We start from the raw sequence: 23,505 nt of genomic DNA, 5'->3' as shown, positions 1-23,505 counted from the left end.
ATAGTTGGTATATCAACCTAAGCTGATAAAAGGTGCTCTTTGCCACTGAGTTCACCTGTGCCTCAAGTGACAGTTCTGGATCCAAGAGCACCCCGAAACTACGGACCCGATCCTTTAGGGAGAGTTCAACCTCGTCCAGGACAGGGCAAACAAATAGAGTGCTATATTTTGGTAGAAAGGTGGGAGATAAATAAAATTTGGACAGAAAGCGTCGTAAGCACTCTGGATGCATTTCGCTACGTTAGTGCAACGAGTCGTCGGATCTCTGACCGGCATGCTTTTATGCTGGTGCTGTTGATCCTTGGAACTGACTATGAGAAAAAGAGGCTACTAGCTCTAGTGCTAAGAAATGTCAAAAGAAATTTCTTTATTTTTATCCGAAATATAATTTTTTTAAAAATGTTCAAAACGACCTTCAATCAAACTTGTACAACGCTCAACGTTTTGGATCCGGAGATCCTTCGTCAGGAGTTGTACATTCTGGAGACAGAACGAACACGACTGTACACAATATTTTGCAAAAAATATCTAGGAGGTTTTAAATTTATAATTACTTCAAAAAGTAAGTTATTTCGTTGTACTGCTCCTGACGAAGGATCTCCGGATCCGAAACGTTGAGGGTTGTACAAGTTTGATTGAACGTTTTTTTGAACATTTTTGAATTTTTATATTTCGGATAAAAATAAAGATTATTATTTATTTTTATTTTTATTGGACATTTCTTAGCACCAAATCTAGTAGCCTCTTTTTGTCATGGTCTTTTCGTGGTGCTTTTCCCCTCTTTTGCCTCAACGGTCCTTGGAACTGGCAACCATTGTATGAACGGGCAAGCCCCGCCCCCGTGGCAGCCATTTTGTGAGCGCACCCACGGCCCTCTCTCAAAATTCCAAACGCGCCCACCGACTCAAAAAAGGTTGCGGTACCTGCTATGAGAAAAACCCACGTTGGGTGTAAGAGTGGGCCGCCGAATCGATTTTTCGTGTTGGTGCGTGTTGGTGCATGTGCGACAGCAATCAGATGCTCGGGAAATTCCGGCTTATAGCGTAGGCTTGCTGTGTTTTCCCACCCAAGAACACACGCCTCCCTGTCTTGGCTTTCTGACCCATAAGCAGGCTTGGACTGCGACATCGATATTCCAAAAACCATCCAGATGGTGCGAAGGCAGCGATCCGGGATGGTGCAAACGGAGGCGCAGTACAAATTTGTGTACATGGCCGTCCAGCAGTACATTGCGACGGAACAGAAGGAGCTAGAAGAGGAACAGGTAAGGGGGTATAACACTGGCCCTGTTGTGGAAGTATGCGGCTTGAAGGCACTAGGGCCATTTTTGTGGGCTTCCAGTTAGCTTCCGGGGAAGTTCAAGAGCCAGGGTGGTGTAGTGGTTAGAGTATTAGACTGGGACCTGGGAGACCTGGGTTCGAGTCCCTACTCGGCCATGAAGTTCACTGGGTGGCTTTGGGCCAGTCACAGAACCTCAGCCCTGGCCTGCCTCGCAAGGTTGTTGTGAGGATGCAGTAGAGAACAGTCCTTGGAGGAAAGGCAGGATACAACGGGCACAGATAAATAAAATAAATAAACGTTGAGTTGTTAAAGCCGCAAACAGCCTGGGGCCAGGATCCTTTGGCCATTGCATCGACCCATAGGGCCCTGCCCCAGATCTGTGCATGATTTCTGACAACAGAGACGGCTTTTTCAAATTGGGAAGATATTCCGTAGTTTAGACACTACAAGAGAGGTCCGCCCGACCTTAGCCGCCTTTGAAATTTTCTTTCACTCCTTTCAAATATTTCTCTTCAGCAAGGGCTTCCCCCCTGCCGTCTTTTCCCAATCACCGATCTTTGGGTAGTTTGTATTTCTGTTTTTAACCTGCTGGTTGTTTTATTAGGGTTTTAATTTTTGTGAACCTCCCAGAGAGCTTCGGCTATTGGGCGGTATAAAAATGTAATAAATAAATAAACAAATAAATAGTTCCCCCCATTTTGTGCATTTTCCCACATCGTAAAAATTCGAAATGCCTCTCCTAATACTTAGTTAACGGAAGTAAGAGCTCTCAGTTAAAACATGCTTCTGTTTGGGGTTTTTTTGGCCCCTCCCTTTTTTGGCCTTTGGCTCCGCCCACCACTGGAATGTGCCCACCCCCCAATTAGGGTTGCAGGGAGCTGTGGCACCCATCAAATCATTCCCACGGTCTCATTTCAGAGAAATCTGCGGAAGGAGAAAGAATACTTGAATATCCGATACCCGCCGATGGAGAAACCCAGAGGGAAATCTCGTCCCCCTTCGCCAAGGGTCCAGACGGGGTAAGCGGTTGGCTCGTTGGTTTATTATGAACACATATTAACGATAAGCATTTATTTTCTGAGGAAGGCATCAAGGCAGTGCATAACGATTTCAAACAAAAGCTGGAGAGTGTTCAGAGGAGGGCAACCAGGATGAACAGGGGTCTGGAAACAAAGCCTTATGAAGAGAGACTGAAAGAACTGGGCATGTTTAGCCTGGAGAAGAGAAGATGGAGGGGAGACATGAGAGCACTCTTCAAATACTTGAAAGGTTGTCACACAGAGGAGGGCCAGGATCTCTTCTCGATCCTCCCAGAGTGCAGGACACGGAATAACGGGCTCAAGTTAAAGGAAGCCAGATTCCAGCTGAACATCAGGAAAAGCTTCCTGACTGTTAGAGCAGTACGACAATGGAATCAGTTACCTAGGGAGGTTGTGGGCTGTCCCACACTAGAGGCCTTCAAGAGGCAGCTGGACAACCCTCTGTCAGGGATGCTTTAGGGTGGATTCCTGCATTGAGCAGGGGGTTGGACTCGATGGCCTTGTAGGCCCCTTCCAACTCTGCTATTCTATGATTCTATGACTGTTTCAAATTTACTAAAGTTCAGTGCTGTTTAGGATTTGTAGTCTCTGCTTTTTTCTCCTACCCCGGCTGATCCGTTCTACTGAGAAAATCATAGAATCATAGAACAACAAAGTTGGAAGGGGCCTACACAGAGGAGGGCCAGGATCTCTTCTCGATCCTCCCAGAGTGCAGGAAACGGAATAATGGGCTCAAGTGACAGGAAGCCAGATTCCGGCTGGACATCAGGAAAAACTTCCTGACTGTTAGAGCAGTACAACAATGGAATCAGTTACCTAGGGAGGTGGTGGGCTCTAATTATTATTATTATTATTATTATTATTATTATTATTATTATTTATTGTTTTTATTATTTAAACATGTTGGCCTTGAAGGCCTTTAAACTTTTGTAAACCGCCCAGAGAGCTTCGGCTATGGGGCGGTATATAAATGCAATAAGTACATAAAATAAATAAATAAGCTTGTCTTGATGACGACGGCGACGCTGCAACAAAAAGGTTTGCTTTTAGGGCAAAGGTGCAGAATGTCAGGCCAGGGAGACCAAATATGGCTTCTTGGGATGACCCCCACCCCATTCCCCTAAACACCCCCTTTCCCCCCAAACCACCTATAATTTGTTCTTTGCGCGGTCTTCCCTCCATTCTAAAAAGTTGAAATGCCTCTCCGAAGGCTGAGATACTGGCAGTGGGAGCTTTAAGCTGCATTATGCTGGCGGTTTTAGCCCCACCCATTTTTTCCCTTGGCTCCACCCACCACTAGAATGCAGCCCCCCAGAACTCCTCCAAAATGGAATCCGGACCTCGGGCTGAACGAGGTTCTGCACCCTTGATTTAAGGTTCTACTTCATTGGTTTTGGCTCTCCCTGGGGTGGAAGACGGGAATTGATCTCGGTGATTTCCTCTTTTTCTCTCTTTCTCCAGGGTTGACGACGAATCTGCCTCGGTATACGAGAACCTCAATGTCAAAGCCACAAAGGTCTCAGGGATAAGCAAGTCAGGACGGTAGCGGCTTCAGAACGCAAATGTGGACGAGGGGCTATAAAACCGGTATGGCGTCTTCGCGCATTTTACTTCTCAACTCTTCAGATCTTTAGAGACAAAGGTGGCAGGCTACAAAATGGGGCAGGCAGCCTGGTGTGTGTTCTTTGGTTTTATTTATTTAGTATTTATTTAACACTCTTCAAAGACTTAAAAAGGTTGTCACACAGAGGAGGGCCAGGATCTCTTCTCGATCGTCCCAGAGTGCAGGACACGGAATGACGGGCTCGAATGACAGGAAGCCAGATTCCGGCTGGACATCAGGAAAAACTTCCTGACTGTTAAAGCAGTATGACAAGGGAATCAGTTACCTAGGGAGGTGGTGGGCTCTCCCACACTAGAGGCATTCAAGAGGCAGCTGGACAGCCATCTGTCAGGGGTGCTTTAGGGTGGATTCCTGCACTGAGCGGGGGGTTGGACTTGATGGCCTTATAGGATCATAGAATCACAGAATAGTAGAGTTGGAAGGGGCCTATAAGGCCATTGAGACCAACCCTGCTCAATGCTGGAATCCACCCTAAAGCATCCCTGACAGAGGGTTGTCCAGTTGCCTCTAGTGTGGGAGAGTCCACCACCTCCCTAGGTAACCGGTTCCATTGTCGTACTGCTCTAACAGTCAGGAAGTTTTTCCTGATGTCCAGCCGGAATCTGGCTTCCTGTCACTTGAGCCCGTTATTCCGTGTCCTGCACTCTGGGAGGATCGAGAAGAGATCCTGGCCCTCCTCTGTGTAGGCCCCTTCCAACTCTGCTGTTCTATGATTCTATGATTTTCTCAGTAGAACGGATCAGCCACTCTTTACTCTGAGGGGGGAATGCGTTCTGCGCAAATGTCCCGTTTGCTCGTTCCTCGATTTGCGCAGGCTTCCTCTTTGCGCAAACCAGGCAGCCATCGCCAACATGAAAGGGAGTTGCGCAGAACGTAATGATGTTTGGAGAACGCCAGCCGTCTCCAACGTTCTTTGGTCATCCTGCACAGCTGTACAGTGTTGAACGGGCCGGGAGAAAAGAACCCGGGCGATCAGCCCAATTGTGGTGGGGAGGGTGGGAGGAGCCCAAGAGGCCAAAAGCGACGTGATTGGCTAGCTGCTGCAGCGCAGTGCAGCGTGTACGCGCCGGAGGGAGGAATTGAATTGCCCGGGCAGGAAAGACCGCAACATAGACCTGCGTTGGGAGCTTTTCCAACACTGTGTAGAGCAGAGCAGTTGCGCAGTGCTGAGAAAAAGATCCATCCCAATCCATGCGAGCCTGTTGAAATTTGCCACTTGACCATATGGCCGGGGTGGGTGGGGTGGAGAGGGGACGCCCACCCAGAGCCCAAACTCAGTGGCACTGCCTGTAGCTTCGGTGGCTCCTGGTTAAAAATAGCGAAGAGAGCCTCGTGTGGCGCAGAGCGGTAAAGCAGCAGTTTCTGCAGCTGAAACTCTCCCCACGGCCTGAGTTCGATCCCAGAGGAAGCTGGTTTCAGGCAGCCGGCTCGGGTCAACTCAGCCTTCCATCCTTCCGAGGTCGGTAAAATGAGTACCCAGTTAGCTGGGGGAAAGGTAATAACGGCCGGGGAAGGCAATGGCAAACCACCCCGCTCCAAGGCCTGCCAAGAAAACGTCAGCGGAAGCTGGCGTCCCTCCAAGAGTCAGTAATGACTCCGGGCTTGCACGAGAGAATAGGAAAATACAGAAACAGGCAATACTCCTCTTTCGTTCTATTTTGATATTTTCACCAAATTGTATCTCTTCCCCCCCCCCTTTCTCTCCGTCTCTCTCTTCTGGTGCGTTCGTATTTTCAGGACTTACTGAGGGTGGCTTCCACACTGCTGTAAAATCTGCCATCTCCGCCCGTTGCCTTGTTTTACGACCAGGCTGTGCCCTTCTATCTCCAAAGCATCTTGGATGTAGTGCAGAAACCCCCTCCAAAACCAAAAAGAAGCCACCTGACATGTTGGCAGCCAGAGGGTGACGCCTCTCCTCCTTTGGAACAAACTTTGGCCTAACTTATTCTGGAGGGGTACGCACCCCCCCCCCCCAGCTCTACCCTTGATTTCAAGGATTCACCGATCTTACCTGCAAGTGCCTCCGGACGTCTATTGTAGAGCCTACGAATCTCGTTTTAACTTGTTTTATACATATATATATATATATATAAAAAGCACACTAAGTTAATGAATGTCGTGTTTGGGGACTTTAGGAGGAGGAAATGTTAAAACAGTGTGGAAATACGGGGGCCAAAAACGCATTGTTGCATCTGGAAATGAAGTCTGGTGCTGCAAGGTTATTCTTGATGGTGAGGATGTTGCCACGGTGAACGCTCTGGTTCAGGGTGTCAGCCAATGATGCTATTTTCGATAGGACGAAGAAGAGCAAAGAAGCCGTGCTCGAAATCACTGCGAATATGTGTCTCATTCATCTTGTGCTCGATTCCCCTTCGTGTCCGGGATCCCCGCTTGTTTCGCATGAACGAGGAATTCGCACCCAATCAACCCACGATCGAATGAGAAATTTGCAGAAATTTCCCCAAATTTTGCGCAAAATTCCTCCCTAGGCTAAAGCGAGGCTAATTCCTGGTACTGAGGAAATTTGCGCAAATTGGGGATGTGGCCCGAATCGAACTGGGATTCGGGAACGAAACGAAGTGGGTATATGTTCGGCAATTTGCAAACATTTTTGGCAGGCGTACGCTCATGCCCGAATTCAAAGCTTTGAATCGGACATGCTTGCGTGATACGCAAGCACAAACAAAACCCCTCTGTGTCCCTCGACAGGACATAAAAATGGCTAAATTTATATTTATTTATTTCAATTATTTATTTATACATTTCTATACCGCCCAATAGCCAGAGCTCTCTGGGCGGTTCACAAAAATTAAAACCATTCAAAGTATAAAACAACAGTATAAAACCATAATATAAAATACAATATAAAAGCTCAACCAGATAAAAACAGCAGCAATGCAAAATTACAAATTTAAAACCATGTTATTTAAAATTTATAGATTGTTAAAATGTTGGGAGAATAAAAAGGTCTTCACCTGGCGTCTAAAAGCATATAATGTAGGTGCCAAGCGAACCTCCTTAGGGAGCTCATTCCACAGCCGGGGTGCCACAGCAGAGAATTTATTAGTTATATGCCAATTTGTTCCTTAAACCTGAGAAATAGTGAACTCTCTAGGGTATGTATCCACATCATTGGATATGTTAACGCAAGGTGAGAAAACTTTTTCAGCCATAGGGTGAAATTAAATTTAGCGGAATCTCTTGGGTGGGTGGGGTCTATTGTAGTCATGGGTGGGACCAAAGGCAGAGGAGGCGTGGCCATTTTTTTTTTTTAAAAAAAAGGCCAGCAAATTATAACTTAAAGCCCTTACTACTAGTAACTAATCTTTAGGAGAAGCATGCCAACTTTCAAAAATATATACCATGCTTAATTTCTTAGGTTTTTAGATACTGCAAACCATTAGTTTTTCCAGCAATGGTGTTCGCCCATTGGAATAGATTTGGGGTGAGGTTCTTCACACCCGTATTAATGTATTACATTTGGGTAATGCATCGCGTTTAATTCATCCTCGGATGAATCAAATGCAAAATTGGGGCCAGAGAACTCAATTTATCCCATTATTTATTGTCTCCTGATTTATTGTCGTCTTATTCTCCAACTGCCATTTTTGTCTTTTGAGAATCTTAGGGATGCCTCCCGATCTCTCCGTTTGAGCTTTAGAGGGGTGCCTTTTGGATGTACCCATTTTCACGGGTTTATCTCCTGAAAGGTTGTCACACAGAGGAGGGCCAGGATCTCTTCTCGTTCCTCCCAGAGTGCAGGACATGGAATCATGGGCTCCAGTTATAGGAAGCCAGATTCCAGCTGGACATCAGGAAAAACTTCCTGACTTTTAGAGCAGTACGACAATGGAACCAGTTACCTAGGGAGGTTGTGTGCTCTCCCACACTAGAGGCCTCCAAGAGGCAGCTGGACAACCATCTGTCAGGGATGCTTTAGGGTGGATTCCTGCATTGAGTAGGGGGGGTTGGACTCGATGGCCTTATAGGCCCCTTCCAACTCTACTATTCTGTGATTCTATGATCCTATAAGGCCATCAAGTCCAACCCCTTGCTCAACTATTATTCTCACCCCTTGTTCACCTATTATTCCATTAAACTCTCCTATTCCATGATTCTATTCTAATGATGCATAAATGGCTTCTTTTCAACCGCCATTTGCACAACATTACCCTTACAGAAATCACTATGGGGATGGCCGGCTGCTGGACTCTCTCGTGGGCACTCAGGCAGGTCCAGGGGCACAAGCGGCGCAGCGAGAAAGTACCAGATGTTGCAGAGTCCACTGGACTCCTAGACCCAATCAGGGACATCCCTGTAAGTGTTAGAAGCTAACTACCTTTCTTTGGGTGCAAAATAACCACTGGAACTGTAGGAGCCTTCATCATTATTGATGATGATGATGATGATGATGATGATGATGATGATGATAACAACAACAATAATAACGAACCTTCTCTAGACAAAACTTCCAAATTAAACCTTGAACTTTATCGGGGCCTCCACCAGTGCTGTCAACAAATGCTTAATGGGTGCAAATGTCGTGGCATTTGCAACAGATCACGTTGGCCCCGATTTTCAAAAAGGTTAAGACGTCGTCTCAGCAAATCGCCCCGATGAGCGATTCAGAGCCGTCTTTGCCTCACTGGGGTGGGTTGTGGTGGGTTGTATGTGTTGTTTTTTGCGTTGAGTGCTCGATTGGGAAGAACTGACGGCTGACAGCGTACAGGATATAGATTGCCTGGTTGATGTCTTAATACAGACGGTTCTTAAAAACCACTAGTGGTTACTCTGCTTGAAAACTGGATTTTTCATCTTTTTTCCCCCCTCGTAAAATCTTTCCAACCGCAGCTCGTCTGCAGAGGAGAAATGCCCTGATCTGTCAGTTTGGCTTTCTCCTGCATTTGAAACTTTCAAGTTCTTTCCATCTCAAATAGCCAGGTGTGGTACCTCAAGCCTGGCATGGGTGTCATATCCAACCCTCCGAGTTGGCCACGCCCCTTTCTTCCAGCAACCAATCATTTTGTTGTTTCCTGGCTATTGTGCTTCTTTTCCACCATTCCGAACGTTCGGAATGTCTCCCTTCAGGCCTAGGTCCCGGCAGTGAGCGCTTTGAGTTAAAACATGCCTGTGTTTGTAGCCCTGCCTGCTTTTGTTTTCGGCCCCACCCACCACAAGAACGCAACCCCCCGAGAGTTTCACCAAAATGGATTGAGGCTTCGTGTGAGAATTTTTGGTTGTGCTTGCAAAATGTTGCGAGCGTGCCTCCGTTTGAGAGTCTGAACGTGAAGCGTTAGCACATATCTGATGAAAATATCCGCAAATTGTTGAACACAGGCTTGCGTTTGCCTCATTCCCCATTCTGAATTCGATTCGTGCAATTTCCAATTCGATTCGTGCAATTTCCAATTCGACTCGTGCAATGTCCTAATTTGCGCAAATTTCTGAATTCGCGCAATTTTCCTCAGTGGACGGGGAAAATTGGCACAAATTCAGAGAGGTTTGTGCAAAACTCCGTCCATGTTTCCTGTCTGCACAAAATGGGCAGTGATCACAAGTATCAACAGGAATTGGACATGAGTCAAGTGGATAGAAGATCTTTAAAGAATCCTAATAATTTCAGACATCATTCTTTTACCCATCTGTACCTCAGGGCTCAGTGTCATAATTAAATGCCTGAGAAGAGCATCCACCTATCCCATTGCATGGTCTCAGCATCTAGACCAGCCTTCCTCAACCTGGGGTGCTCCAGATGTGTTGGACTGCATCTCCAGTCCAACACATCTGGAGCGCCCCAGGTTGAGGAAGGCTGATCTAGACACTGCAATTTCAGAAATACAAAAACTGGGTTCAGAGGATGGCCGTGAAGCAATATGGAAAACAGGTTCTGTGGATAAAAGGCTGAAGGAATTGGTTGCATTTCACCTGCAGAAGAGAAGCCTGAGGCAAGGCGAGTACAACAGCCCCCTTGAAATACCTGGAGGACTATTACATAGAAGAGGGCAAAGGTATGTTCACTGCCTCAGAGCGTAGCCCAAACGGGCTGGAGCAACAGGAAGATAGATTTAGGCGGAACGTTTTGAGAAATGTCTTATGCAGGGGTCCCCTACTTTTTTGAGTAAGCAGGCAGCTTTGGGATTTTGGGAGGGCCTTGTGGGCACTCTCACAAAATGGCTGCCACGGGAGAGCGTGCCCATTCGTAAAACGGCGGCGGTGGTGGGCTTGCCCCGGTCATGGCCCAGAAGGCAAATTGGCGAGGCGAAAAGAAAAGTAGCCAGCCCTGAGTCCAAAGTAGAGGTGGGGGCTGAACTCCCAAACAGAAAAACCACATTTTTGAACCCAAGAAAAGATGGCGCTGAAATATTGATGCGCTTTGTACCGGGCTAGCCTCCCAGTTGAAAAATAATAACAATGACAGAAACAGCCTTGATAAAATAAAAATCAGGAGGGGTAAGGAACCTGGCAAACTCTAAGAGAGGTGTCTATGGGCAAACTGGAGCCCACAGACTCCTCATTGGGGATCCCAGTCTTAACGGTAAGGATGGTTGGATAATGCCCGGAGGTCTTTTCTGCAGAGAGCATGGGGTAAGACTAGATGGCCTCAAAGACACCTCAAACTCTTTGATTTTAGGATGTGCACACATGGGATCATCCCCATTCCATGTCCCTCCCAAACTCTAGTATTCTGTGATTTATCTGAATTAACTAAATGAACGAAAGAGGTTTCGAGGAAACTGACAATGTATCCATCCACGGAGGACAAAGGGCCTTTAAGAGTGGCAGAATGGGAAATTGACCCGGTATACATTTCTCTCCACCCTGTTCCTCTGTGATGTGAGAAGCTGCACCTTCCAAACTTCCCTCTGCTATTAAAGGGACAGGCGCCCTTTTCCTCATCCCGAAAAATCCCCAAAAATCGCATCCCCTCTCCTTCCGTTTCAACTCCGCTTTGTTCCGCCCTCCTGAGCAGCCCGTGAAACAAAACCCAGGCCCGTAAAAACCCTCTCGGGATAACAGTGACCACACGTCTCCATTTATATCAAACTTGAAATGTTTAATAACACATATAAAATTAAATATTTCTTCCCCCACTTCCAAGACATAATTCACACATGTATATTGGATCGGAGCTGTTGATGGTCCATAGGAAGAAGTCTTCTTTATTGTACTTGCACCGCAACAGGGCCGAGGGGCGGTGTGGTCCACTCCAAGCCCTGGGCCGCTTATTCCCGTACGTCCGAAGAAGAAATGGGATGTCAAACGTTTGCTCTGTGTGAGTCTTCTCTAAGGCCGTTCGGAGTAACAAAGCAAGTGCATGGATCGGTAAACCATAGAGGATGCCAACATGGTGCAATGTTTATTTTTAGTTGCATAAAGTTGTCAGGAGTGCATGAAAAGAGCAGCAAGGATGTGTGGAGAATACAGAAGGGCAGAAGGCGTCGCCATGAGTGGTGTTGGGACTTCTCCTTGGACCCACGACCAGGTCTGTCCACTGGTTTGTCCAGTCAACCCCCGTCTACACTGGGGGTGTGGAACCTTAGCACCGGGGCCCAAATCCGGCCTGCCGACATTCCGCAGACGGCCACGCCCCTTTCTTCCGACTGCCAATCATTTGGCGATTTCACATCCCATCCCCTTCAAAAAAAAAGGTTGAAATGCCTCTCTCCTAAGGGGTAGTTCCTGGAAGGAAGAGTTTTAAGCTAAAATGTGCTGGCACGTTGGGGGTTTTGCCCATGGCCCTGTCACCGTAGGCCCCAACACCACTCAAATGTGGCCCATGAGAGTTCATCTGAAAGTGATTTCGGCTCCCGGACTTAAAGAGATTCAATACCCCTGGTCTTCACTGGCCGGTCGTCGCTCTCCGGAGACTTCAGCAAGTGGTATTGCGACCGGACCCTCCCTTTTCCTTAAGAAACTGACGCAAAACCCGGAGACTGGAGCCCTCGGCGTGCAAAGAAAGAGCTGCGGACCCCTCCCCGTTGGACTCCGGGGGAGGTCGTCCCGGGTCACTCTATGGGGCTGGCGGTATTCGTCGTCGGCGCTGCGGTGGTGAAGTAAGACGGAGGCACATAGTGCGGTCTGGCCATTGTGTACGTTCTGGTGAAGCACCGGAGGTTGCCCGTCTTCAGGGCGCACTGAACTGGCCACAAGATGATGCAGAAGAGGACGATGATCAGCGCCGAGAGCAGAATGATCCGCTTCCAGTCGTCGCACATGTCGCAGCGCGAGAGCCGCCCGACGAGCCCTTCCGGGGGCATTTGAGGGACCTCGGGCTTGCTGGGGGCGATGTCGATACTGACACAGGCATCGGCGTTCTCCGGGTCGGACGACTGTCGGCAGCACAGCTTGGTGCCTTCCATCCAGAGCATCTTCTCCCGCTGGTGCTCGGGCGGCAGGGTGGCTAAGAGCTCCCTGCTCGTCTGGAGGCCCGGAGGCCCTTCGAGCGGGATATCGGTGACTTGCCGGCAGAACGGGCACGGCAGCTGGTCCTCGGCCCGGTTGGGTGGCAGGGCGGCCGTCAGGCGGGCCAGGCACTCCAGGCAGAAGGTGTGACGGCAGTGGAGCAGCTTGGGGGTCTTGAAGAGGTTGTCGTACGTGTTGAAGCAGATGGAGCACTCGATGGGCGAGGTGGGCCGGTCCGTTGGCGAGCCCAGCCGGGTCTTCCCGTCCCCGGGGGAGCCCACGGGCGACGAGATGGGGGAGCACACCCGGGGCCTGTCTTCCGGCGTCGGGGAGGTGATGACGATGGGGCTGAGTGGGATGGGGATCTCATGGGGGGCAGCCGGCACGGGGCTGATGGGGCTCATGGGAGGTGAGTCCGGCACTTCCGTGTGCCAGACCTGGGAGAAGCAGGACATGATGGAAGCTGGGGAGACAAAAGGAACCAGAACGAAAGTGAGGCCACGTGAGTGGAGCAACGGTGGCTTAAAAACGCAGGCTGATTGAGAGTCTCTCCCCTTCCGTCGCCTGACACCAGGGTCCATTTCGTTGGTTGTTCGTCTAATGTATAGGGTGGCCACTTGGAAAGGAGGACCGGGCTCCTGTATCATTAACAGTTGCATAGAAAAGGGAATTTCAGCAGGTGTCAGTTGTATATATGGAGGACCTGCTGAAATTCCATCACAACAGTTAAAGCTGCAGGAGCGATACTATTGTGACCAGATTTAAAAGAGGGCAGGGCTCCTGCAGCTTTAGCTGTTGGGATGAAGAGGAAATTTCCCCAGGTTCTCTGTATATACAACTGACACCTGCTGAAATTCCCTTTTCTATGCAACTGTTAAAGATACAGGAGCCCTGTCCTCCTTTTCATAGGGTCACCCTACTTATGTAAGCCACTCTGGGAACCTTTTCAACTAAAGCAGGGGTATTGCTCACAGCAAAAGCTTTAAGCTTAAAGATTGTAAGCCTATGCGGCAGGGTCTTGCTATTTACTGTGTAATCTGTACAGCACCATGTACATTGATGGTGCTATATAAATAAATAAATAATAATAATAATAATAATAATAATAATAATAATAATAATAATAATAAATAGGCTGGGTTTTGGCCACGCCCCATTTATTTACATTTGGCTCCGCCCACCCCTGGAATACAGCTCCCAAGAGCGTCTCCAAAGTCGAATTCGGGCCCCTCCTTCCCCGAGCTTCAAAACGTGGCTGTGTGGCATCGGATCAGGCTGCTCCCAGACATTTTGCAGCCTGGCCTGACCCGAGGAATAGACTCACCCCAAAGATTATAGCCACTGCCACAAATGAAAAGAAAGCCTTTTTTCAACGGGAGTAGGCGGCACCTATCAAACATTATAGCCCGGACTATCTAAACGGAGCCTCCAGGTACAATAGCATATATCTAAACCGACGACAAGGGAAAAACTGTCACCATGCATGCAGGCAGAAGTATCCAGCTGTCCCCTGTTGGAAGCAGGATACTAGGGCCAGGTGGATCTTTTCGGCCAGATCCAGCGAGGCCCCTATGGCCTTAACTTTACTACCACCACCTCAGGCTTAGGCTGCTGTTAGCTCCACCACCTCCCGTCACCTCCAGTACCACCGCTGCAAAGCAGGCGAGAGAAAAGAGCAGAGCCACAAAATAGAAAGCGTAAAGACGTACCCCAGCCGCTGTTTCTTCTCAGGTGAGAAGACAGGAGTGTCGCTGTCTCCATGAAATCCGCAAGGGATCTCTCTAGGGGGCGCTATTTAGCCCGCTCGGTGCTGGTGGTGGTGGTGGGAGCGTATTGGACAGTCTTGCAAAAGCCTATGACAGACAGATAACTCCATTCAGTGGAGGAGGAGGAGAAAGCTAAACACGGGTCCCAATCCATCCTGTTTGGAACATTAAGAATAGATGCAAGCTGTTTGAGTTGGGGAACACGTTAGGGATTTTATTTGGGGGTGTGGTGGTGCCGTGGGCACTCTCACAAAATGGCTGGCATGGGGGGGTGACACAACCTCCATTTCCCAGAAGGCAAAGCGGAGGGACTAAAAGAAACCTGATGTATGAGGCAGAGGTGGGGTTTGAGCTGCAAATATAGAGATCGGTCACTAAGAAATCCGGCCCTTCTGTAAGAAAGTTTGCAACGGTTCAGATTATTATTAATACTTCTTTATATAGCGCCATCAAGTTTTCATGGCGCTGTACGGAACAGAATAAAACAGAATACAAAACACCCTGCCCCTATGGCTTGCATTCTAAAATCACAGTAACAAACCAACAGGGAGGGGAAAGACCAACCAGCACGGGGGACAATGAAATAATAAAAACTAGTATCGTCACACTACAGATTTGGGCTAGTGCGTAACATTTCGTGTATCGACCCCCTATTCCATTTCACCGTTCCCCGTGTGTATGTTCCAGCGTGGCGTACGTCTCCGCAGAAACGTGGCTTTTCCTGTGAATGAATTTGCGTAAATTTCAGAGAAATAAAAAATAAATCAATTCAGAAGTCCCCCACAGCCTGGGTGGCTGGGTGGCGTTCCGCAGCGGATTCCCTAAGTCGGATTTTTAAAAATCCGAACACATTTTAGCCCGCCTTGGATTTCTCCAGCAACCCTACATGAGAGTCCCTAAAGCCTCACGCCCGGCGAGAGTCTGAAAATACAGGCAATGTTATTGATTTGCAGCAACAAACCCATTCTGAGCACTTTGCCGCTCTACAAGGATCAAGTCTAACGTAAAGCTGATGGGTCTTATTGCTCTGTCAAGCCCGATTCACCCCCCCACAAACGTTCTGTACTAAAACGGGTCAACATATCGTTTCTAGGAAAATTCACCCTCTCCCTCCCCAGCTAGTCTGAAAATGGCAGGAGAAACGGGGACGTCTGAGAAGGGTGGCAGATCACATAATTAAAAGAAATCGTGGCAAACTCAGCGTCCACTATGCCACTGCCTAAATCCAAAGTGCCTATGTCCCTTCTTTTCGATCCACCCAGAGTGCAGGACACGGAATAACGGGCTCAAGTGACAGGAAGCCGGATTCCGGCTGGACAGCAGGAAAAACTTTTAGACTGTTAGAGCAGTGCGACAATGGAACCAGTTACCTAGGGAGGTGGTGGGCTCTCCCACAGTAGAGGCAGCTGGACAACCCTCTGTCAGGGATGCTTTAGGGTGGATTCCTGCATTGAGCAGGGGGTTGGACTCGAAGGCCTTGTAGGCCCCTTCCAACTCTGCCATTCTATGATTCTATGCCTGCCCTGATTTCTTTTTCCTGCTTTGCAAGGATGACATAGCAAAACAGGCTGCAGGGGAATGTTCAGAACCGTTCTCCGAAATTCCCGTTCGGCGACTTCCTTGTTGTCTTAACCTCGTCCGTCCCTTGCTTGGCCCTCGAAGTCTTTATCTCCAACTCATTCATGGCAACTGTTTGCCTGTTCTGTTTCTGACTGAACCTGCCCACCACGTACAGGCAATTATTTTCATTTAACGACATGGGACTTTGGCTGGTTAATGTTATTTATGGTGTCTCGCTTCTCGTTTGAGATTTGCAGCCCTGACTCCTGCTTGGCGCGTCTCACTCAGTCTGTCTTTTTTTTTCTTCCGCCCTTGCGACGGCTCCTGGGGACCGTGGCAGAAGCGATCACCCATTTATTGTACTCATAAACGCCTTTCAACAGAACGTCGGGAAGTTTGTTTACGCAGCAGAAAATTAAAACTGGCAAAACGTCTTAAATTCATGCCCTAACAATAAACAGAATGTTGAGAAAGCATCCACTGACAAAACTCTGAATTCCTAGACGCCGAGTCCAATAAAAAATAAATTAAAAAAATGTATTAAGCTGTTTCCAAAAGGAAGCCAAAGGAGGAAATTGACTTCCCAGGCAGAGATATGATCTGGTCAGGACTTTCGGGGTACAAGCCCAGGGCCACATCACTCAATAAAACAAGCAGGAGCCCCCCCCCCAAAGGAAAGGATAGCTGACCACTTTTTGAAGGTAAGTGAAGTAACACACGTTACCATCTAAAGGAGGGTGGTGTGTGTTTGTGTGTGAAAAGCCATTTTCCAAGGGCTAAAATTGCCTGACTAACACCACTGTTCTCAGGGGAGCTTGTTCTATATGGCGGGGCTACGACAGAAAAGGCCCTGCTCCAAAATAGGTTGAATTTTCGCCTCCTAAAAAGGACAGCAATGAACAGGGAGAGGAAATGACAAGAAAATTCTGGGGGAAGCTTGCATGCTTTAATAGGCTGCCAAAAATGCCGGCATATTTCAGCTTAAACCCCTTGCTAGAGGGCTGAACTACATGCGGTGTTAAAGGCCAAGCGTGTCGCTAACTTTTCCTTTTGCGTCAGCACGCAAGGCTTTAATCCAGATTGCAGCATATGGGATGTATGTGCATTTGGGTTAAGCCTTCCCACCCATTTTTCCTTTTAAATTCACCCCCATCATGCCCCCACATAAGGGCTTAAGAAGTGTGTGTGTGTGTGGGACTTCCATTGCTGCAAAAACTAATGCTTTGCAGTATCTAAAAATCTAAGAAATGTAGCATGGTATATACTTGCGATGGCAAACGCCCACTTCATTATATAAGGGCACAGAGATACATATCTCCATCCGTCCATCCATCATACACACACACACTTATCAATGGAAGTCAATGATTCCTGCATTCCTTGTCCATTCAAGCTCCCACCATCATAGATTTCTTCATTTTTAACGTACCACGAGACCCTTTATCGTGTCCTCCAAATACTTTGTCCTGGAAGCATTTGCCAAGTTATCCCTGAGCTGTTTCGCTTGAAAAGTAAACCACCTGGCCCATTTCCCCCTCCCTGATCCAAAGTCTCCCTTTTGAAAGTCGCTTTTCAAAAACAAACCGTGACCATGATTCAACTCCCACACACACCCCAAAAAAAGGCTGAACTGTGCTTCCTTTTGAAGGTGTGCCTGCGTGTTTGTCTCTCTGTGTGTATATCCAAGCGTCCGTGTCAAATTTTTACTTCGGAATTGAATAACTTTTGTAGGTTATTCTTGCGCGCCAGCTCCTCAATCCTCCTACGATTTCTGGAAACCGGTGGGAGTTTTTTAAACCGGTGTTTAAAAAACACGCAGACACGCACATTCACCACGTTGGAGTGCTTATGCTCAATAGAACTGCCTGCCTGGAAATAGCTGGGATGCTTAGTGCCCGGAGGAAGAGACCTTGATTGCCTCCGACTCACCGAGTGAGTAAAACTGGTTTCCGAAGATGTGGAATTCCAATCCTGCCAAAAGGGCTGAGTCACCCCGTGAGACGCTGGCTATAGGCACGCTCAGGTGGGGATGCTCTAATGAGTCCCTAGATAGATTCACACCCTGCCTGCACACGTGTGATGGTCACACGGCAATGGCCGACAGCAGATTCTGCTAACAGCCGGGTCTGACGCAGCAACAGCTATACGGCGATTGCTCATCTAATTCAAGCCTGCTTGAAAAATCAATACATTAAGCTTAGGTGATTCGGCATAGGCACAGCGGTCTTATACTTGCAGTGAAGGGAGTCGTTCTGTGCGAAGAAAATCGTACCCCTTGCACGCATGGCTATTTGCTGAAATAGCAAAGAATGGAACTTCCTTGTTTAAGGGCAGCATACCTTTGATAACCTAATATTAGACTTATGTAAAAGACGAATGTGTAATAGAACTAAGAATAGCTCTTAGAGGAGCCCAGCCTCTGTGTATCTGCATGAATCACTGCTCTGGGCACAACTCATTTTAATCAGTGATTCATGCCCAGATCAGTGATTCATAGAGAGATACAACAGGGAGTCTTCTGTGACGGCACATGACTACATTTGTACCTCTGTGCTGGGAATGATTGGGACTTTTTCCCACATGTGAAAGAGATGTGATCAAATTGCCTGCGCTTCGGCGGAGGATGCTTGGGACAAGGCAAAGTTGGAACGGGGAATCTCACAGAAGGGCTACAGGGGGCCTCCTATATGGTTGGGCACCTTTGGAACCAAGCAAACTCATTGATTTTAGGCACAATCCTATGCATGTTTAGACTGAAAAAGTCCTACAATCCTATGCATGTTTAGACAGAGAAAAGTCCTACAATCCTATGCATGTTTAGACTGAAAAGTCCTACAACCCTAGACATGTTTAGACAGAAAAAGTCCTACAATCCTAGGCATGTTTAGACAGAAAAAGTCCTACAATCCTATGCATGTTTAGACAGAGAAAAGTCCTACAATCCTAGGCATGTTTAGACAGAGAAAAGTCCTACAATCCTAGGCATGTTTAGACAGAGAAAAGTCTTACAATCCTATGCATGTTTAGACAGAGAAAAGTCTTACAATCCTATGCATGTTTAGACAGAAAAGTCCTACAATCCTATGCATGTTTAGACAGAGAAAAGTCCTACAGTCCTATGCATGTTTAGACAGAAAAAAGTCCTACAATCCTATGCATGTTTAGACTGAAAAAAGTCCTACAATCCTATGCATGTTTAGACTGAAAAAAGTCCTACAATCCTATGTATGTTTAGACACAAAAAAAGTCCTACATCTCCCTGGGAGTTGCAGGACTTTTTTCTGTCTAAACATGCATACAATTGCACCTTCAATTTATTTCTTGAGGCAGAGTAGTATGGAATGGGTTACACACCAGCTTTTAAAAACACATGTACCTGTTTTCTGAAACAAACAGTGTGGCACAGTGGTTAGTTTTGGGAAGCGAGACTGCAGCCAAAGGAGCCCTGAGTTCAAACTCCTTCTCAGGCGTGATGCTCCCTGGGACCAAAGCGGTACCAAAGTCTGGTTGTTCACATCTCTGCTCTGCCACAGAGTTACGACACGGCCTTGGTTGCATCACGGGTCTTCAGCCCACGTTCTTCTGCGTGTAAATCATAAACAACTTCTTACCTAATGACAACCCCAAGGCCTCACCTACCTCAGAGGGTTGTTATGAAGATAAAATGGCCAGAAGTGGGGAAGAGAGAAAAACACGCGTTCTATCTCCTTCTGCTCCTTTCGAGATAAGGCAGGATGGAAAAGGGGAAAAAAACAAAGGCCCGGGTCAAAAAACTCTGTGTGCCGACATAGAGAGCCTTTGCAGCGGGGTGGGCAGAAAGTAGATCTTCAGATGTTTTGGACTTCAGCTCCCTAGATTCTTGGCCCGGCTGGCAGGGGCTTCTGGGAGCTGAAGTCCAAAACCTCAGGAAATTCCCTTCCGCCCACCTATGTAGCGCAGTGTCCTAAATACTCATTCAGATGCAAACTCTCCTCATTGCACCTTTACAATCTCAACACAACGTCTGAGCCGGTGGTTGCAACCTTGAGAAGAGGGTTACAGCGCTGCAACAAAATGTTGCAGTGATGGAGGACTCCCCATTCCAACTCCCCCACTTCCCCCCACAATCATCAGCTGGTGTACCGTGGCCACCAAGCATGTTCAATCCTCACGGAGCTGGGGTTTTTTTTGGGGGGGGGGATGCGGTCTCAGCTCTGGGTTGCTTTTGTTTTTTAAAGATTTTCTCTACTTTTGCAAAACATGCAACTTTCCTGAACCTGCTGTGCGTGGATGGCGCCGTTTGGGTGACGTAAGCAGCAGCACGCACCCCCGGACATCAAAAATAGCGGGAGAGATGTTTAGATCTGTCTTAAAAGGGCAGACTGGTGGAGGATTTGTAAAACAAATCTTTCATAAGTCCGCAGGGCCTTGAAGAAGTAGGGAACCATTTGCAGCTCTTTTCACCTGCTTCACTAATGTTGCGGCTGTTTCATTCCTAGCCAACGTGGCGTTTGCGTGCCACAGTCTGGGGGTCTGTGCATGCCTGGGATGGGGCCCCTCTCAGCCCCACATAGAATCATAGAATAGTAGAGTTGGAAAGGGCCTCTAAAGCCATCAAGTCCAACCCCCTGCTCAGTGCAGGAATCCACCCTAAAACATTCCTGACAGATGGTTGTCCAGCTGCCTCTTGAATGCCTCTAGTGTGGGAGAGCCCACAACCTCCCTAGGTCATTGGTTCCATTGCCATACTGCTCTAACAGTCAGGACGTTTTTCCTGATGTCCAGCTGGAATTTGACTTCCTGTAACTTCAGCCCGTTATTCCGTGGCCTGAACTCTGGTAGGATCGAGAAGAGATCCTGGCCCTTCTCTGTATGGCAACCTTTCAAGTATTTGAAGAGTGCTTTCATGTCTCCCCTCAATCTTCTCTTCTGCAGGCTAAACAGGCCCAGTTCTTTCAGTTTTTCTTCATAGGGCTTTGTTTCCAGACCCCTGATCATCCTGGCTGCCCTCCTCATCAACGTCCTCCTCGGCTTTTGAAGTCACACAATTGTCACGCTTAAGATCATTAAATGACCAAAAGCCAGGATGTTTGTCTCCACATGTGGGCTGGTAGAGTCACAGGATAATACCTTATGCTCAGAGGCATCTTTTTGATGGCCACCTCCTTTGCCCTTCAGGGCCTTTCAATTATATTTTTAACCATCTCTCAAGCTGGGTTGATCGCATCTAATTCTAAAACAACCTTGGCATCAGGCATTCCACACTTTTTCCACCGGTAAAAAGTTCTCCTTGTCTTACTCTGGTAGGCAAAAGAGACAGTGCCTTTTCAGCAGTGGCCCCATCACTGTGGAACTCCCCGCTGCAAGAGTTCCTATGTCTTGAAGTGGGTTTTAAAGTCCTGGCTGTTCCCATCCACTTTGACTGATTGATTGGAAAGTGGCTTCGGTTTTAAAACGGCCATGTTTACATTGTTGCTGTTTAGTTTAGATAATGTATTTTGATAAGGTTGTTTTTATACCGATGTTGCATTTTGTAAAAATAGATTTACATGACATGATACCATTGTCACGCAAACGGCCGTGAGAGGGCCGCACCGCTCTTAAAAGCCGTATCCAAATAAACCATAAATAAAAATAAATCAATGCTCCATAGCCTCCTCGAGAAAACATTTTGATCGTCAGGCTGCCGTGCCTGTTTGGATTTTTTTTTTTTTAAAGGTTATCATTAGGTAAGAAGTTGTTTATGATTTACACACAGAAGGACGTGAGCTGAAGAACAGTGATGCAGCCAAGGCCGTGTCGGAACTCTGTGGCAGAGCAGAGATTTGAACAACCAGACCTCTGCTCACTTCAGAGGACAACTTTTCAGTGGCTTGAGCCTCGTAAATTCATCACAGGAGGGTTCCCCATCCCCCCCCACCTCTTTCATCTTAAATGACCCCGTGACAACTTTTAATTAACTTTTTGCCAGTCGGAAAGCAAGTGAAGAAAGAACAAGGAAGTTCACTTACCTGTCCGGGACTGTAAAACGTTAGCAACAGCAGATCATGTTCTGGGCTTCTTTTCCTATCCCTGAAGATGTGACTTCTGAGTATTTCGTTTTAAAGTGAACTCCGCTCGGTTTACGGCATGAGAAATTCCTTATTGGTTGTTCCCTCCCCGTGGCTCACACCTTGAATGACACCGTTCCTATTATTGGCCCAGTGGTAATTGCTTGAGTATCTTTTATAGTCTCTGGTCCGGCAGGTGAGTTTTATCAGCATTACCTGTCTCTGCCAGTGGCTGACTCGAGGCCTCCTCATTGGCTGGTTTCACCGCTCTTAGAGCTAGGGCGGGGCTTCTTCTGTTGGCAAACAGGACCGGCTGGAGTGGATTTTGATTGCGAGCAGCAAATTGCCTGGGAACCCTGCCCATGGCACAGCACTTTGGTCTTTTAGAGACCTGAGAATCGAAATACCTGTGCGTTCCTGTTTCAAGCAGCTTAGATAGGAAGAGGACTCTCCCGTTTATATAGCCTTTTGCACTTTTTTAGGAGGAGAGCAAGAGTTTGTTGTATCCACTGCTGTGCGTATCTTGCTCTTTGAAAAATGAAAATAAAATGTTGTATCCAGGAAATCTAAGTCCAGGCCTGGTGGAGGGTTTTAGAGGTAGGCCACCCAGGACTTTAACCTGGGGAGAGTGTGTGTGTGTGTGTGTGTGTGTTAGGAGCTATCGATTCAACGATTCGCTTTGCTGCGGGAAACGAATCGTACAAAATTGCAAAGCTGGTAAAGCGAACTTGCACAGGTAGCTAGCGTTGCGTTAATGTAGGGTGGCCATATGAAAAGGAGGACACGGCTTCTGTGTCTTTAACAGTTGTACTGAAAAGGGAAGTTCAGCAGGTGTCATTTTTATTGAATCAGCAGCTGGTGAAATTCCCTCTTCATCACAACAGTTAAAGCGGCAGGAGCCCTGCTTAGCATGACCAGAAACACTTGAGGGCAGGGCTCCTGCCGCTTTAACTGTTGAGATGGAAGAGGGAATTTCACCAGGTGCTGCATGATGCTGAACTCTTCCGGCAGGAATTTTAGGATGCCTTTAGTATGCTTTTAGGGTGTTTTTAGGATGTTTTTTTAAAACAGTGTATGCTATGTTTTTAATCAGAATTTTACATATTTTATTCTTGCTGTTGTTCCCTGCCTTGATCCAATCGGAGAGGTGAGTAAGAAATATATGATGATGATGACGTATACAAATGACACCTGCTGAAATTCTCTTTTCTATACAACTGTTAAAGATACAGGAGCCCTGTCCTCCTTTCCAAATGGTCACCCTAGTTAATGAATATCATGAGTTTCGTATGTAACACGGCATCTAATAAGTTTGAACAGAGCCACTTTGGTTCCACTTGGAGAAGAGACGACAAAGACGCGATATAGTTGAAGGATTGTCCCGTAGATGACTGAACAAATTTGTTCTCCGCTGCTCCAGTGGGTAGGACCCAGAACCAACAGGTTCAGATTGCAGGAAGGGATTTTAAGGAAACATTTGGAAGAACCTCCTGGTGGTATGAGCTCTCCAGCGGAGCATTCAGTGGAGGGTGGTGACTCGGATAACAGTGGGGCCCCTTGGATAGAGCCTCGAGAATTCCGACTGTTTCTGCCAGAAATCAGGGCAGGATCTACACGACTGCTTTAAAATGGTTTATCACAGTAGTGACAACTGTTGAGGCCTAGGACACACTCCCTATACAGTATTCAAACCCTTTTCAAAGTGTCATGTCAGGTGTGGTGTAGATCTGACCCAGGTCGGAGACTATTTAAACAGCTTTAGGGTGGATTCCTGCAGTGAGCAGGGGGTTGGACTCGATGGC

General features: G+C 47.4%; 2 protein-coding genes across 3 annotated transcripts in view; one reads left to right on the top strand and one right to left on the bottom strand.

The window, feature by feature from the left end:
* LOC134411333 (tyrosine-protein phosphatase non-receptor type 11-like) overlaps window positions 1-6,021 on the top strand; it is a 65,518-nt gene extending 59,497 nt beyond the window's left edge. The window contains exons 13-16 of the mRNA XM_063145063.1: window positions 1,113-1,264; window positions 2,200-2,300; window positions 3,783-3,908; window positions 5,683-6,021. Coding sequence (XP_063001133.1) covers window positions 1,113-1,264; window positions 2,200-2,300; window positions 3,783-3,867 — 338 coding nt within the window. The 3' untranslated portion in view covers window positions 3,868-3,908; window positions 5,683-6,021. The remainder of the gene's footprint in view (window positions 1-1,112; window positions 1,265-2,199; window positions 2,301-3,782; window positions 3,909-5,682) is intronic.
* Window positions 6,022-11,890: 5,869 nt separating this feature from the next.
* RNF223 (ring finger protein 223) lies at window positions 11,891-21,720 on the bottom strand. Of its 2 annotated transcripts, none has more exons than XM_063145067.1 (2): window positions 21,665-21,720; window positions 11,891-12,811 (listed from the first exon to the last, which is right to left on the bottom strand). In XM_063145067.1, the coding sequence occupies exon 2, from the start codon at window positions 12,801-12,803 to the stop codon at window positions 11,952-11,954; it is 852 nt and encodes a 283-aa protein (XP_063001137.1). In that variant the 5' UTR covers window positions 12,804-12,811; window positions 21,665-21,720; the 3' UTR covers window positions 11,891-11,951. The 2 variants fall into 2 exon arrangements, with proteins under 2 accessions (XP_063001137.1, XP_063001136.1); XM_063145066.1 differs by lacking the exon at window positions 21,665-21,720 and adding an exon at window positions 14,058-14,167.
* Between the last annotated feature and the right edge of the window lie 1,785 nt (window positions 21,721-23,505).

Source organism: Elgaria multicarinata, chromosome 20 (assembly GCF_023053635.1).
Source record: "Elgaria multicarinata webbii isolate HBS135686 ecotype San Diego chromosome 20, rElgMul1.1.pri, whole genome shotgun sequence".
Classification (NCBI taxonomy): domain Eukaryota; kingdom Metazoa; phylum Chordata; class Lepidosauria; order Squamata; family Anguidae; genus Elgaria; species Elgaria multicarinata.
Note: the sequence above shows the minus strand (reverse complement) of the source record. Positions and strands in the feature narration are given on the sequence as shown.